The sequence below is a fragment of the Zymoseptoria tritici genome, chromosome 18 (assembly GCF_000219625.1).
Source record: "Zymoseptoria tritici IPO323 chromosome 18, whole genome shotgun sequence".
Classification (NCBI taxonomy): Eukaryota; Fungi; Ascomycota; class Dothideomycetes; order Mycosphaerellales; family Mycosphaerellaceae; genus Zymoseptoria; species Zymoseptoria tritici.
This window is the reverse complement of record NC_018201.1, coordinates 357,662-375,479: the sequence shown is the minus strand read 5'-3', so window position 1 is coordinate 375,479 and position 17,818 is coordinate 357,662. Positions and strand designations below refer to the sequence as shown.

At 46.3% G+C, this 17,818-nt stretch overlaps 2 protein-coding genes across 2 annotated transcripts; one reads left to right on the top strand and one right to left on the bottom strand.

Annotated features, from left to right (window-relative positions):
- Positions 1 to 7,606: 7,606 nt before the first annotated feature.
- On the top strand, positions 7,607 to 8,262 carry MYCGRDRAFT_106664 (uncharacterized protein; the record flags this gene model as incomplete). The annotated part of the gene is made up of 2 exons (XM_003847068.1): positions 7,607 to 8,072; positions 8,107 to 8,262. Coding segments are annotated over 2 exons (606 nt in total), but the record flags the coding sequence as incomplete, so codon positions are not given.
- Positions 8,263 to 13,005: 4,743 nt separating this feature from the next.
- MYCGRDRAFT_106662 (uncharacterized protein) lies at positions 13,006 to 13,618 on the bottom strand (the record flags this gene model as incomplete). The annotated part of the gene is made up of 2 exons (XM_003847049.1): positions 13,006 to 13,198; positions 13,260 to 13,618. The coding sequence occupies 2 exons, from the start codon at positions 13,372 to 13,374 to the stop codon at positions 13,026 to 13,028; spliced, it is 288 nt and encodes a 95-aa protein (XP_003847097.1).
- Positions 13,619 to 17,818: the final 4,200 nt, after the last annotated feature.

Sequence of the window (17,818 nt, the reverse complement as noted above, 5' to 3'; positions counted from 1 at the left end):
TAGTAAAGTATAACTAGGCAAACTTAGAAGCCTTACTACGGATAACTAGCTTAAAGATATAGGTATAGTTAGTATAGTTAATCGAACTCCTATATAGCTAAGTCTACTATACGCTAGCCCTAAGAGACAGAAACTCCTATTAGTAATTATATAGTTCTAAGCCTTCCTTACTAAGGTACCGGTATAACTAAACTACTAGGTATTAGGTAAAATAAGCTATCTTAGCTAGCCTAGCTAGAGGAACTATAGCCGGAAGGACTCGCCCTACGAGTATAGTAATTATAGCTTATTAATAGATACTAAGCTAATCTAACTATAGATATAGTTATTCCGAAGTATAGCCTTAAAGTTATTAGAAACCGCCTATTTAGGCCTAAGTATAATATAGTTATACCTCCTAGCCTTTATATTAGAGAATAGGTTAGGGTTATTATACTTTATAGTAGCTATAATTAAGTAGGACTTAAGTAGGCCGGGGGTAATATAAGTAATATCTTAGTACTACTCTTTACTAAGCTTACTAAGAGGCTCTACCTAGAAGGTTATACTACTAGTAAGTATAGTAAATACTTAGAATATAAGGCTTTTACTAATACCTATATAGGCTATAAATAGTATATCCTAAGACGCGAAGATTAAAGAATAGAGTATATTAACCTACTTATAATAAGGCTTTTAGGGCGGCGTAGTCGGATTTAAAGTAGCTAGTATCTAAGTAAGATCTACTTTAATTACTTAATAGTAAAAAGCGTAGTATCTAGGCTTTCTTATATAGGTAATAAGGGTACGGAGCTTAACTAATTTTATCCCTAGTACTATAGTAATATATACCCTAACGTCTACTATCTCTTCTACCTTAAGAAGGTTATCTAGCTCTTCTACTACTAGTAGTAGTTATAGGAGAGGATTATAAAAGTTGCCCTATAGATACTATTTTAACTACTTATAATACTTCTTCTTAACTATTAACTTAAAGCGTCTAGCGATTTAAGTCTACTCGCTAGTACGTCCTAGCTAAGAGGAATAAGAAGTATATAATCTAGGGTAGAATAGAGGTATCCCTTTAGGGTTAGTAGTTCCTAGGTTAGGGTAATAATAATAGCTATTAGTTATAGCGGAGGAATATAGAGGTAGTCGGCGGACGTTAGGATTAATAGTAGTAAGGGCCGCGCGTATATTTAGAGTCGCTATAGAGTACTAGTATTATATAGCCGTTATTATTAGGGAATATATAGTAGCTTTTAGGACAAAATACGCTTAGAGGGAAAATAAGGACTATATTAGGGCGTAACGAGTAGGAGGGCTAGCGCTATTAAAGTTAGTATATATATATATATATTAGGGTATTTTATAAGGACTTACTATAGGATTAAATATCGCCTACATCGACATCCGCACTTCCATTGCACACCCAATATTGACCCGATTATTACCAAACACGCACTATTCGAAAGCCCTTATCAAGGCCGTTCTAACGAACCCGCATTCACCCCGCTGCCCTTAAAACCTACGCCGCTACTAGAGTTTAAAGATTCACCTTGTTGCCCCCTTTAGGGTGCAAATTTGGACCCTGAACTCCGGGATTTGGCCCCTACCTCCGAAACCTTATTCCGACCTTACCTCCCCTACACTCGAAATATTCCCTATTTAGGGTATTATATAAGAAAGGTTTACAACCTGTACTACAAAACTTTAACACACTATAACACAACTAATACGCCGCCGATTCGGACGCCGTGTAGCCTGTTTAAAAGCCCTCGACGAGAGCTTTTATTCTAGCTATTAAACGCCTGATTTAGTCGAATTTTGAAAGAGCTAAAGGCTAAACAAGAGCAGTGTTCCTAGGATATACAAACATACATATACACTTAGTTCTCTCTACACTAGAGTTACCTGTTGTCCTACGCCGCCGAGAGAGGAAGCTAAAGGAGTAGTGTAGTTTAGTAAGGACGAATTTGCACCTCTAGGGATTAGAGTAGTAGTACTAGCTATATAGCTAGATACTTTATATAGAGTATAGGCCTACCTTTCCCTAGAGACAAAGGTTGTCCCGAACCTGCTACGGCTACCCGCAGAACGCCTCTAAAGCCTACTATAAAGACGCACGTTGCTATAGGCTAGAGTACTTCCTAGAAGCAGAGGTATATTTATATATCTCTTCTCTCCTCTTTAAAGTATACCTTCTCCTATACTCTTGTATAGTAGGGAGAAGAGTGCCCTAGTGTCGTAAGTAGGCTAGGACCCGAACGCGATTAGAAATAGAGACGAACAAGCAGCCCTCTCGGCGTAAGACTGCTAAGCCTCTTTTTAAACAATAAACAACAACAACAAGACAATGTCTACCGAGACGGAAATGATAGACGCAAGCACAGCCCCTTAGACTCTAAAAGCTACGGCTAGAGGGGACGAGGAAGTTACGTTTAAGTCTCTTAAAACCCTGCCGTTGCCGAAGGAACTACTAAAAAGAACCGGCATTCCTTTCCTACCTAGGAAAAGGTAAAACCCCTTCGAATTTAGTAGCTCCCCGACTCGTAGCCCTTCTCTCGGAAAGAAACAAACACTCTCTCGTACGCCTACGAACGAGAAGATCCTATAAGCCCGACAGCTACTAGTCGAAGCGGTAGGGGATCTAGGTAGGATTCTAGAAGAACAAACCCGGGTTCTCGACCTTCTCGAAGTCTTTCGGCACTTTACCGAGCGTATAGACTTTAAGACAACGTCCCAAATCCTCGCAAAGCAAGTCTCGAACCTAGAAACGATAACAAAGAAACTAGTAGCATAGGCGAAGAAGCCTACTTTCGTAGACGTTATTAAGGGAGATAGCGGATCCGCTGCCTCTACCTCTACCTCCTTAACAACAAAGACAACATAATAACAACAATAACAATAACAATAGTAGACGACCGTCTCCCGGAGGGCTAGCAAGCCGAAAGAATAAGCAGAACCGATGCCTCTTATCCTTGTACTAAAGGATAAAGAGAAGGAACTCGATTAGATCGCAACCCGAGACAAAATTAACGACGCTCTTAAAGGCGAAGACTAAGAGCTAGCTGTCCTTACGATAAAGAAATTAGTTCGGGGTAACATTGTCCTAAACTTTGTAATAGAGAAAGCCCGCTAACGAACGATCGATAGCCTTACTAAGGTTACCGATATCGTAGGCGAGGCATAGGTAATAGAGGACTCTCTCTAGCATAAGGTCGTAGTCTACGGCGTCTCGACCGCGAACTTTAATACGCTAACGGGCCTATAGGACATTTAACGAGAAATTAAGACCTTTAATAGAGGTCTTAAACTCGCAGGCACCCCGATTTAGCTAACAAACGAAGAGAGAAGAAGGACTCTTACTAGGGCGACAGTTCTAGTAGGTTTTGCTACCGAGGAAGAGGCAAAAAGGGCTATTTAAAACCGTCTATACGTAGGCGCGGACAGCCTAAGAGTCGAGAAGGCAAAGGATCGTATACAATAGAAAGGGAGGCCCCTAGAACGTTCTACATGTTAGAACACTCTCTACGGATTTTCTACGTTAATCTTAACCGATCTATCGAGGCTATAGAGTCTACCTTAGACGTCGCGGTTAAGTAGAAAGCCGACCTTCTACTAGTCTAGGAACCGTAGACTATAGAAGACCCGATAACAGGCTACAAAAAGACAAGATCTATCGTATACCGGGATTATAACTAGCTATTCCTAACGACTACGGATTCGACGATCCGGCTAAGAACAATACTATATATTAGCATAAGACTTAATGTTAATATCTCTCCTATTTTATTAGACGACAGCGACATACTTTCCTTTGTTATTTTAGACAAGAAGGGCAACAAGATCTAGATAGTTAATCTCTATAACGAGAAGGACCTTCGGGATACCGAGAACCCGCAAAACCGACGAATAATAGAGAGAAGCCTTTACTCTCTACGTAACACGTTCCTTCCAAACACTCTACTAGTAGGAGACTTTAACCTTAGATACCCGTCCTAGGATCCGAGGGGAAAGGATACTACTAGTGCCCGCGAATTTATAGAGTGGATAGAAGACTAGGGCTTTACTCTATGTAATACGATAGGTGTCGGGACCTTCTATAGGCCGCACCTAGACGCAGAGTCGGTCCTAGACCTTACGTTTACAAGAGGATCCTTATCTACGAAAGAAATCGACTAGAGAACGATTCCGATAGGCTTAGACTATAAGGCTATATCTATAGACCTTATTAGCGCGCAAGATCGAGCCTAACAGAAGAAAGTAGTTCTAGATATAGCTTCCGCGGATTAGGAACTGTTTACAGATCTCCTAATAAGCAAGGCGACGTCTATTAACTATACAAACTCCCTCGACGACATCGCAGACTCCTTTACCTCGTGTATTACCGAATCGATGCGGGGAGCAATCCTAGAGAAAGTAGTACACGCCTGCGCAAAACCTTAGTGGAATAGAGAGCTACGCACGCTACGCCGTACAATGTCTAGAACATATAGACAGACCTTTACCTACGGACGTACGCCGACGCTAGACGAGAAAGAGGCGTATACGAGAGCGAGAAACGAGTACTTCTAAGCTATTAAAACAGCTAAGAAGAACTACTAGAACGCTTTCCTCGAAAAAGAAGACTCGAAATCTATCTTTAAAGCTATGTCCTATACTAGGAATAGCAGCCGAAGACAGATACCTACAATAAACAACGAAGATTCTTTTAAGGGGAAATGTAAGGCCTTCTCCGAAGCCTTATTTCCGCGCCCTCCTGCCGAGGAACCTCTACCTAGCCGTTAGGAAGCGTATATAGCTAGGGATTAGGGCTAGACTACGCTAACCGAAGAGGAACTCGCTGCCGCCTATAGTACGAAGATAGTAAAAGGAAAAACGCCGGGCCTAGACGGTATTACGTAAGCTATTATTAGTAAAGCGTACGGCGCTATTCCTATTACCTTTCTACGTATATATAGTAGGCTACTCGACGAAGGACACTACCCCCGATGCTAGAAAGTTGCGACAGGCGTAGTTCTAGCAAAGCCGGGAAAACTAGACTATTCGGTCCCTAAGGCCTACTAAGTTATCTCTCTCCTAAACTGTCTCGGTAAGATTAGCGAGAGAATACTCGCAAAACGCCTAGGGATTATCGTAGAGACGAAGCCCCTTCTATACGACTCGTAGTTAGGAGGGCGAAAGAAGAAATCGGCTATTAATACGGTACTTCTCTTAACGAACGAAATCGAGGAGAATCGAAGAAAGAAAAAGAAGACTTCGGTTATCTTCCTCGACGTAAGAGGAGCATACGACTACGTTGCAAAGAACCGACTGTTAAGAATAATAATCTAGTTAAGGCTTCCGCATAGCCTTATACGTTAGGTTTAGTTGTTTATAAGTAATAGACGCCTACGAATAGTATTCGACGGATAGATATAGGAATTCTAGGACGTAGAGATCGGCGTTCCGCAAGGCAGCCCGATGTCTCCTATCCTCTTTCTTATCTATACGCGCGACATATTCTTCTCGCTATAAGGAGTTACTCCTAGTTCCTACGTCGACGACATTAGACTATCTACCTCGTCTACGTCCCTTAAGAAGAACTCTAAGGTACTAGAACGTAAGGCAAGAAGGCTAATAGACCTAGGAAAGAAGAACTCGATTACTTTCGACCTAGCAAAGACAGACCTAGTATACTTCTTAAAAAGGAAAGGGTCCGATTGCCCGGTAATTCTTCTAAACGGCGATATTGTTCGCCCGGCAAAGAAAGCGATAAGGTAGCTTAGGATTTAGCTAGACGCCGGTCTTACCTTTAAGGAGCATATTGCAATAAGATCGGCACAAGCACAAGCGGCATTCTATCGATTAGAAAGACTAGCAAATACCGAACGCGGTCTATCTTCTATATCGTTAAGAAAGATCTACCTAGCCTACGTTACTATAATAGTAGACTACGGGGCCCTAGTTTAGTAGCGGTCAAAAAAGAGTATAAAACCTCTAGTATCTCTATAAAGTAAAGCTTGTAGAAAGATCCTAGGCGTTTTCCGTACCGCCCTAAACGTCCCGTCCGAAGTAGAGTTAAATCTCTTCCCCCCGGATCTACGCCTAGAGAGACAGTTAATTTTATACTCTCTACGCGTAGCAAAGCTACCTAAAAACTACCCCGTAAGACTCGCTATCTAAAGCGCGCCTTCGGATACGTAAGAAGTCCGACACGAGGACTCGAGAGAGATACTTCCGCAAAAACGACAGAGAATACAGATACAACTACTCTATTATCGACTCCGACAATATAAGCATTTCGTAGAACACGAGAGGGCTAACTACGCAAAAGACGATCTCTTTAGCGTCTAGAAAACCCGATACGAAATAGCAAGATAACGGGAGATTAATAAGGTACCTAGGAATATAAATAGCTACCTTAGTCGATTTCTATAGAGCTCGCTAGGAAAACATAGAATAGGAGGAAGACGCGCTTTAACTAGTGCCTTCTATACTATCCTATTAGGATACGGATACCTAAAGTCCTATCTCTATCGCTTTAGATACGTAACGACGCCAGACTGCCCTTGCGGACGACGAGAAACAGCAGAACACCTCGTATGTAGCTGCCCTATCTACAATGTATTTAGGCTACTACTGCTACGACAAGCACAATCTCTACTAGAAATAGTAGAAGATAAGGAACTCCGGAAATACCTTACTACCTTTCTCTCGGATATAAAGATTGCTTCTAGGTCCTAGCACCTAGCAAGAGGCGAAGACGAGACCGTCTAGCCTACACTCCTTTTACTTTTCCTTATTTGTCTTTCTTTAAAGTCCTTCGATACTAGCTTGCTACTATCCTAGGCACGGGTCTTTCCCTAAGGTCAAGAGATACGAGAGAACAACGATTGTACATAGATAGACTGCTGTCGCGAGACAGCCGTCCTACATAGTTATAGACTCCTATAGGACGTAAATGGAACAAACAAACAAACAACAAACAAACAAATATCGCCTAGTTAGTAGAGTAAGATATTATATAAAAGGTATTAATTTTAGTTAGTTTATAGCGCTTAGAGGGCTAAAGTATGTAAAACTAGCTTAGATCCTATATAGAGTATTCTCTTATTAGTCCGTACCTCCTATCTATACTACTTTTAGAGTAAGGTTAGAGTCTATCGGGGCTAGCTATAACTTAAAACCTCCCTACTTACGTACTACTATTATACGTAATAACAATAAGAGAAAACACTCTATATAGTAGTCCTAATCTATATAAGATAGGATATAGGCGTATTATATATCTTCTTAATTCGTAGTAGGGTAGTTTTTCTAGTAGCCTAAGGTAAATATCTCCTACCCTAGCTAGCAATACTAGACCCGTAGATAAGTTTATTTAGTGTCGTAGGTAAGTTCGGTCGGTCGTGTTGTTATAGGCACTTGAAGTTCAAGGAAGAGATGGAGGCGGCTAGACGAGGTGACGTGCGGTGAAGCGTGTCAAATGGACGGCGTCACGTGATGTCAAAATCTGGGAGCTTCCCTCCCAGGTTTTGACAAGCGCGTCCTGCTTACGTCAGCCAGTCACGTCTTCCAGGGCACATTTCATGAACACAACACAACACGACACGGCATGCCTCTCCCTCCCATGACACGACATGAATCCTTCCCAGCATGAATCTCTCTCAGCATGAACCCTCGACTCCGACAACTCCCGCTCGGTCACAGCTTCACTCCTCCGCGTCCACGCCAATGACCAACAAGGACGCGGCCGACGTGGTGAATCAGCTCAAATACAAGATCAAGCGGAACGAGCAACGGGCACGTTCGAACCATCGCGCCGACGACGGGACTTCTGCCGCTTCGACACCGTTGGACAGACCGGCCGGGAGAGAAGGTGCGGGATCGGTGGAAGCGTTGGCATCGGCGGCGGAACACGACAATGAACACTCAACGCGGCGGAGGAGGAGCAAGAAGACGCAGAAAGATGGGCTGAGGGAGGACGATGGTACTGGGAGGAAGAAGAAGACTCAAGGCGATGGGTTGAGGGAGGACAGGGATACTGGGAGGAAGAAGAAGACGCAGGACGATGAGCTGAGGGAGTACGATGACACTGCAAGGAAGAAGAAGACTCAAGGCGATGGGCTGAGGGAGGACGAGCACACTGGGAGTCGGCACCGACATCAGCCTCCGCTACAGCAGAAGCAATACCCTCCTCTCACATTGCCGCCACCAAAGCCCGACTTCACCAGCGTTCAACATCAGTCACGACAAGAGCCGCCAGCAGATCGACCTCGAGCGCACGACGGCCAGCAGCACAACCAACCGGAAGACTCCACGAGCGAAGACGAAGACTCGGAATCTGGCATAGCCATCAATGAGATCAAAAGCTGGTGCTCCTTTATGGGCCGGGCATTGTCGTTGCTTGTGCGAGGGGCGGTGTGGATTCTCTGCGGCATAGGGATGGCGGTGTCTGCAATAGCGCGGAAGTGTCGAGAGTGGTGGAACTGCTCGGGAGGATCTCACATCGAAACCACTCCTCCCGGTGTGGAGGACGGGAGGATCGCAAAGAAACAGAAGGGCGTCAAGGCTGAGAAGACTGCAAGATTGCTACTATTGGAAGCATCTCCACTACCACCACTACCACCAGCACCACTACCACCACCTCCTCCACCCCGAGAACTTGATCGTAAGGAAACTCCTCCCTCGGATCGGCTGCAACACCAAGAGACTGCCCTGGATCCGCCTCGATCACACCAGGAACCTTCTTCATCTCGCGGGCAATGCACCTACCAGTCTCCACGGCTTCGCCGTTTTGCATGGCGTCTCGGCCAGGTACTCTTCGTCGCTCTCCTAGTGTGGATCTTCTGGATCTTCTCGACACAAACCCTTCCATCTACCTACGATCCCCATCGACCACTCGACGACCTCGTCGACGCCACACACATCACAGCCACCGCGCTGGAGAAACTCGTCAATACGGCGACCGAAAGGGCAAAAACCCGCCTGTTCGCCTGCCAAATGATCGAGTCATCTGCAGAGATCTACCGCCGCCCGCGCAAGCACCCCGAGTTCACGTTACCTTGGGCGGAGGCGGATGGACATTTGGGATGGGGATGTCCGATGCCTGACTGGCTTCGAGCTTCGAGCTCGGGCAGGAGAAAGAGAGTCAAACGGCCCAAGTCGCCACCTGATGAGGAGTTGGGGCGTTTGGGAGTGCAACTGGCGGGTGAATTGTGGTATGTTGTGACCCCGTCCTTCCCTTCGGTTTGGACAGTTTACTAATGCTAAAACCCTCTTGTACAGGAACATGACCCTTCTCCTGCACCGCTCCCACACAGAATCTCTTGTCGCCGCGCAAGGAGCCGCCCACCTCGCCTCCCAAATCGAAGAACAGGTTCGCCAACTCGGCCTCTGCAGACACTCCGATCCCTGGTGGCTACGTCGTGTTCGACCCGCCTTCCTCGCCGGCACCCCGCCCGACTCCACCTCGCTCCTCATCCTGAATTCCAAAATCTCTCAACTCAACTCCTCCCTCTCGACCTTCACCGCGTCCCACTCCTCCCGGATCACCGACCTCGAAGTCAGCGCTACGCTCTGTCTGCATCGGCTCGGCGCATGGCAAAAAGCCTCGCGCGACCGGAAACGACCGAAGATCAAACGACGGGATGATCTACGTCGGGAAATCGAAGCCGTGTGCCGGAAATTCGACCGGAGAACGAGTGACAACAAACCGGGGTCCAAGGAAGGGGAGATGGAGGACACTTGGGACAGCGGGAAAATGGAGCAGGAGGAAATGGAGGCCCGGCTCCCGCCTTTTGCCCTGGCGAAGAAGAGGTTGGACGAGGCGAGCAGGGTTCTAGCGAACATCCCCGCATCGTCTCGCCGGTCGAGCAACAGCAACAGCAATACGTTTCCTGCCCACTCGTGGATCTCTCCTATAGCATCCGGGACCCGACACCCTCGATGCGGGATTCTCGGCGCGCCGGAGGTGATGGAGGAGGAGGAGAACGAGACATTGCTCGGAATCTGGCGTCGGATGGTGGAGTTGGCTGTCAAGGCGGGCACGCTGGTGCATTTGGGGCCAAAAGACAGGGCGCCCGGGGTGGGAGGAGGCGCCGGGTGAGATGTTGTCGGGGTGTTGGAGGAGCCTGAAGTTTCGAGACGTGGAAGTGTATGTGGGTGCTGCTCGAGATGATCCGGCAACCAGCACCACGGTTCTCTGTGTACTGTTGTTCATTCCCAACCCTTGGGTGCTCGGTGAGTTTGCGTTGATTCCCATGACAGAAGGAAACCTGGAGCGCTGTGGTTGGAACTAGGCGAGTGACTGAATGGAAATGACCCGACACAGGAGAGGGTGCAGTATGGGATTTCTCACAGGACAGATACTTGGACGGATCGACCGTGAATCATGTTCTCATTCTTTTCTACACCGCTCTCCGCTCACAGTCTCCAACAAAGACGGACGTCTCCGCAGGCTCCTCCACCTTCCTCTCCACCTTGATCCGTCCAAACCCGTCCACTGCAGCATCATGGACAGCTCAGACGCCGAGAGCCGCAGCTCACACACAAACAACGACGAAGATCATGGCTCCAATACAGGGTAGATGCTCCATGTTTGACCGAAACACGCACCCAACGCCTTTCTTCCAAGCCAGCCGTGATCCATCCAGTCCAGTCCAATCCCACTCCCAACAAGCCTCTCCCTCCATCCCTCGGACCTCCATCCCATTTGACCCATCCACACCAGCACCCAGCGTCCCACCTCCCCTCACCCAGACAACCCCCACCACCACCACCACCTCATCCCCATCCTCCTCCCTCCCTCCTCAAACACACAACCACACCGCTCCCCCGACCCCAACCACAACCAACACCCCCACCACCACCGCGACGACAAACGCCGCCCCCGCCAGCGTCCTCGCCTCCCTCGCGTCCTCCGCCGCGCGGAACGCGTCCTTGACCGCTTCGGCCGCGAGGGCGCGGGCGTGCTGGGCGTCGACGTCGGCGCGGTGGGAGGACGCGGTCACGGCGTCGAGGGACTTGAGGAGGGCGGGGATGTCGGGTTTGGGAGGCATGGTTCGTTTGGCGTTTCTGGGGTTTTCTGCTGGGGAGATGATTTGGAGGGTGGAGAGCTGTGAGAATGGGAGATGATGTCAGTGTGAGGACGAGGGAGGAAGAGAGAGAGCTGGGGGAAAGTTTTACCTAAACGGACGATGATGTCTGTACGGAGATCGGTGCTGGTGCAGTTGTTTCGAGAGTTTTGTGACTTCTTCTTCTTTGTTGTGCTAGACGTAGAAAAGGGAGTAGAGACGCTGTTGTTGCTGTTGGTGTAAGACGAGGAGGGAAACGGAGAAATTGGAAGAAAGCTCTGGACGTTTTGTTGCGAGGTTCGCCGACCTTTGCGGCACCCTGCATGATCGCGCCTGGGACACAAAGCAAACGAAGGTGGAAGCGAGCCTGGTGTGTGTTCGTCGTGATCGCCGCGGAGTCTTCACTTGAGAAAACTTCGCACTGCTCCGATCGATCGCAGTACGCTGTTATGAAGAAGTGTACGGAATTTCCTCGACTTCGAAAGGAAGATGGATTGTAGAATGGCTGATAGAGCTGCTGCGTTAGGAGCAGAGAATGATCAGGGCGCTTTGTTGATATCTGGGTCCGTCCGGGGTCGGAAGGGAGGTGGAGGCAGCAAGCGGGATGGTACCTGTGTGAGTGTGCGTATGTCAGGGAGGTCATGTACCATGGGTTTTCTTACGAGTCACGAACATGATGATTTGTCTGTCGATTGCGGGCCATGGTATATACCTTCAACAACCCCGGTTGCAGGGCCTGTTCTTTCCCGCTTGCGACTAGCAATCCAGCTTCTCTCGATGCGAGCGTCGTCTGCTGTTCTCCAGTTCCGCTCTCTCTCTCTCTCTCTCTCTCGTTGCTCTCGTCCGCTTAGTCGCATCTCACTCAACTCTCCTCTGACATCTTCGCAGTCGTATCGTCCGCGGCCACAAAGATGCTGCGTTATGACGGTTAGTTGTCGTGCTTGCGGGTGCTGAGAATGGGGTGATGTGCGCCGAACGGAATGATGCGGGCCGACAGCTGGCCTCGACGTTAAGGATGATCATGCTCGGAGAATCGGCATGTGGCAGCAACCAGTCCTTCTGTATGATCGGAGGCTTGTAGTCCTGCCTCCGCACCTCCCTTCAAGCCATCCAGAATCCCAAGGGCAGTCTTCATGATCTCGGTCCTTGAGCGCCGCAGATCTTTTTGCACATCGACATGGAGCTTCGACAGTTGAGGTGCCCTGGGCCCGCTCGCTCATTGAGGTGGAAGGTGATGAGAACTCGCCGCAAGTCTGCGACAGAGGGTGTGAGATGTTCCGCGGCGTTTTGGGTGATGCTGTGAATCGGAGAGGTTCCGAACTGGTACGTTGAAGCGCATGGACGTCACGGATGGACCGGACTTGCTCACATCGTCGATGGAGGAGGTCAAGCGTTGTGGTTTGTGCTTTGGCCTGGATGGATAATCAGATCTGCGGTTCATCTCGTCCACGGTCGCGAGACCTCTCGATCACAGCTTGCTTGACGTCTGAGACGACCGCGCCCGAGATTCATTGATGCTTTGAGCTGTGTCCCATTGTACTGCTGCGTATATACCATTCCCAACCATCTTGCGCTCACTGCCAATTCCCGTCTCTAATCCGCAGACCTTCACTTTCTTGTCATCATCTCTTCCCGATGTCTGTTCAGCAACCGACGACTCCAAGTCTCCTGCATCCTCCTCCATGCCCTTGATCCTTCTCCGCGCCTCCGCCAACTCAGCCTGCTGGCGGTCCACCGTGTCCCGAGCCTTGGTCAATTCGGCAGCCTGATAACATATGGTCTTCTCCGCCAGAGTTGCCGCAGCCAGCTGGACCACGAACATCTGCTCCACCTCCGCTATCTTGGTGCCATGTTCCAATTTGTGTTGATTGACCATCGCACGGGCCTCGGTTGCCTCCTCCTTACGATCGCATTCGAGAAGGGTAAGTGCCTCTTCTTTGGTGTAGGTGGAATCGTGGCGCAAGCAGTTCAAGATTGTAGCAACACCTACTTCGACAAGGTCATCACGACGGCGTTTGTGTGGTCGTTCGTGGGGTCGGTCGAGTAGTTGGTCGAGTGGTCGTTCGTGAGGTCGATCGTGTGATGGAAACATGGCGGCCTTGGTGAATGGAGAAGCACTGCCCTTGGCGACTGAGCGACGTTCAGCTTCATGATCACGTCTGAAGTACACACGTTAGCGACAGGGTTCCGCATAATTGAGCATGCGACACTGCGACGTACGCCGAATGTTCATTAAGGAAGGCAGTCGGAGGGGACCAGCAGAGAGGGCCCGGCGCAGGGCACATCCTATTCGTCCGATCGTGAAGCTGCCACCGAGTTGCATTGCGAGGTCCATCCTGAAGTCAGCGTGCGTGCGTGTATGAGATACGAGATATCACAATGGAAGTTCTCTTGGTAGGTCGGCGTCACTCGGTCTGTCGTCGCCCCTTTGCGTCAACATCTTCGGCCGATTGATGGCAACGACTTTGTACAGGCCGCGATATTTGCAGGCACACCGCGCGTGATGCAAGACCAATAAAAATCACCGGGGCCAATTCGTCTTCAAACCGGCCTGCCAATTGGAGACCTCTTTACGTTGAGGAGGGCTTTGTGCGTAGACAGAATGTGGGCTTTGCGAGACCAATTTCTAACCGCGTATGACTTCTTGATAAATGCAGATGGATGACTCCCTCCTTCCGTGTGCATCCGAGGCCCTGTCGCCATGCAGAACTGCTCCGGGTTCACGGCTTACGTCCCTCGAGACATGTTGTTCTGCCTTGCACGTCGAGACCGCCGCTTAGTTATGACAAGGACGGATTGTAGCCTAAGGCTTTCGTAAAATGTAGTATACTTCTTATATAAAGTATACTACATTTTACGAACTTGTACACATAGTAGTTAATATTAGTGCTAATCTCTTTAGTAAGTAATATAGATAGTTATATAATAAAAAAGAACTAGAATACGGGCGGGGGAGTTAAGTATTAATAAAATATAGTATACTTAGAAGAAGTTAGAATATAGCCTAAGGTACCTACAAAATATAGTTAATATATTTAAGTACTTAGTAGTAGTATATTACTATAGGTTCTACTCTACTAGAGTCGTTACGTCTACTATAATATTACTATATACCTCTTTCTTAATACGCTCCTTACTTCCGCTTCTAGTCTAACTTACTCTATACTATATCTTACTTCCGCCTCTCTATTCTCTACTTAGCTAATAATTTACCTTCTTAATCTCCCTCTCCTATTACTTATCTATCTCTCTTACTTCTTACTTAGCCCTTACCCTATAGTCCGCTCGCTATAGCTATAGTTATCCCTTTAGCTACTTTAGGCTTTAACTTTTTCTTCTTCTTAGACGAACTAGCTAGGTTCTTAAATTACCTCTATTACGAGCGTAGAGGCTTAATATAATATTATAAAACCTTCTAACGCCGGCCTAGGATTATATCCTATATTATAGTCTAAGTTACTACCTTAATTCTTAAAATCTTAAAATCTTATTTTATAAATATTACGCTTAGTAAGCGCTAAACACTTATAACGTCTACGTCTCTTCCCCGTAATATTATTATTCTTCTTCTTTTTAATACCCTTACTACTCTCTCGCTATACTACGCGCTACTCTTAATATCGACTACCTTCGAACTAAGATTAAGCTTCTTCTTAGGGTCTCTAAATAGACCTACGACTATAACGGCCTATCGTTATCGCTACCTTAGGTACTATTACCTCTTTATATAGTAGTCCTTCTAACCTTCTTCTTTACCTCTTTATCGAACTTCTTTAGTTCTTAAACGTATCTCTTATTTTAAGCTATAATACTAAGTTCGATTATTATAAGAACCTACTAGACGCTATTATACGTACTAGAGTCTATCCGGACGCTCTTACTACCGACACCGACCTCGACGCGTTTACTATACGCGAATCTATTAATATTATATCTTAAAGCGATAGTAACGATACCTCCCTTCGAGTAATATTAAGTACTCGTACGCCTGTCTCGTAATTACTATTTATAGCTCGATAGCTATATCTTCTACCGTCTACTAGAGGTAGAGCCTAGCTCCCGTATCTATAAGACTTTATCCTTCGATCCTCGTAGCCGCTCCTTATAGTAGTAACGATTACCTTACTCGTAAGACTTTACGAACGCTACTATATACCTTCGTATAGCTTAATAGCCTCTATAATCCTTACCCTCTACTAGAGGTAGAGCCTACGGCTCCCGTACTAAAACTATTACTAGAATCCCTATCGGAATCTATTAAATTGCTTAATTATACTAACTCGTAGAGATTTCTATACCTCGTATAATAATAATAATACCCCTTACTCGATCCTTATTCCGAGTATTATCCCCTTATAGTAGGTAAGGACTCTAAGCCTATCGTATCGACGACCGACTATCCCTTACCTCGTATTATACCTTCGAAGGTTTAGACTAAGGCTTAGCTCTTATACGAGCTCGCGGTCGCGAACGAACATATTAAGAGCTTAGAAACTAAGTTACGTAGATATAAGATTAGCCTCGCTCGCGCGTAGTAGGCTATCCTTCTATCCTTACCGCTAGTATTACCGGCGTTAATATCTCTTCGCCCTACTTCTCCGATTTAAGCCTTATTGCTATACGTATAGTACTTTAAGCCTCTCTCGTAAGAGTAGAAGAAGTACTATATCTAGCTTAATATCTACTTTCGTTATCGCTAGTATAGCTATAATAGCTACTATAGATCCTATCTAAATAACGACTAGAGAGTATACTTACGCGAGCTAGCTTAGTTAATAATAATACCTTCCGCGGCTACTTAGTCGTCTAAACCTCTAGTAGTTAAGCCGTCGATAACGACGACGCTAACCTCCGCTCCGAAGCCTCGTCGTTCTCGTACCTTACTAACTAGTCGTATATCTATACTTAAGGCTTAGCTCGAATTACTAACTTCTTAGTTTACTACTTTAGAGTAATAGCTAGTTACGTAGAAGGTGCTACTATTAAAGTTACTACTATTTAATACTATTAAAAAGAGCTAGATAGCCGTTACGAGTTTACTAGCCGCTATACTAGTAGTAGTAGCCTTACCGACTATTATACTAACGTTAACTATACCGGTAGTCGCTCTAATACTATAGTTATTACTAATACCGCTAGTCGCTACATCCTCGCCGAGTATTACTCCGACCGTCGTCTTAACGATACTAGCCGCTCTACCTTAGCGTACTCTACGTTCTCGATAACGTACTAATCCTTAGTAGCTCTAGGCGCTCGTACTATCCGCGGACACTCTAAGCTATCTATAGCGCTCGACTATATAACTAGGCTATACGCCGAACTAGACGTACTAATCCGTCTATAGTACTAGCCTTTACGGGCACTACTTCCTTCTCGTCCGCGTAATAGAAGTAGGAGTATAGGTATTTATAGCCCCGTCTTAATAATAGCGACTTACTATTTAGCGTAGTCTATTAACTACTCGTACTTCCGAGTATTATCTTAGTACTTCTTAGGACGCCCTATACCTTAAGCGATAAAAGTAGAATATATCTATTAATTACGGCTATTTATTACTATAGCCTACGTATCTATTACGATAGCCGTAGCGTAGGCTCTTCTAAGAGCGATCTAGTATACTTAGGTACTACGTAGACCGTATAAGAGACTAAATTAATACGGACGCGTAACGACTAAGTCTACCTTATACTCTACTACTAGTAGTTAATAACTATTACTAGCGTACTTAGGCGCTCCGGATTTACGACTCTTAGCTCGTTCCGGCTATACTACTACTAGATTAGTACTTATATACTCTAAATTATCGACGCGCCTTAGCGGACCGCTAAGGGCTTTATATATCGACACCGACACCGACACCGGTACGTACTTACGAGTTTCTTAGTACCCTTTAGGAAGAGCTAAATACCTAACTATATACCGACTACGCTATAGCGTATATAATACTAATACCGAGAGTAGCCTTATCTACTTTACTAACTAACTAGACACCGATACTAAGAGTAGCCGCGTCTACTTTACTATCTGCTAATCTACCTACGACTAGCGTTTCTACTATACCGGTAGTCGTACTACTACCTCGTTCCTCGCTAGCTTCGATACTACTACCTATGCCTTAGAAGCTACGAACCCTACGTTTACGCTAGCGCGCTAACCCTTAGTAGCTTTAAGTACTCGCTATAAGCCTTACCGACGCCGACTACTAGTAAGAGTAAGAGTAGGATTACTAACTATAGATATAATAGCCTTACGAGTACGTAGCTTACTACTAATACTACTAAGTTATAAAAACTTTATAGTGTTTCTAGCCTTCTTATTAGCCGACCGTTTAATACCGGATTCGAGCTTTCTAGCTTTCGTACGAGTCGTTTCTAGAAGTCTTAGATCTACGACAGCCGTTCTTAGATTCGTACTAACCGCTAGCTTCCTTCTTCCTCCTTACCCTCTACGCCGGTCGCTCTACGTACCGGTACTATATCGATCTAGTTCCCTTTTAGGCGTATTCCCCTCCTATTTCTCGATAAGTACGATGTCCGTTATATATAGCAACACTACGAGGACGTAGTAAATAGAGGAGGGGGCATATATAACGGCCTATCGTTATTGCTACCTTAGGTACCGTTACCTCTTTATATAGCGGTCCTTCCGACCTTCTTCTTTACCTCTTTATCGAACTTCTTTAGTCCTTAAACGTATCTCTTATTTAAGCCGTAACAACGACGACGTTATTTAATAGCTAAGGGAAGAGTAGTAAGTAGCTATTAAGCCTCGAACGTTTA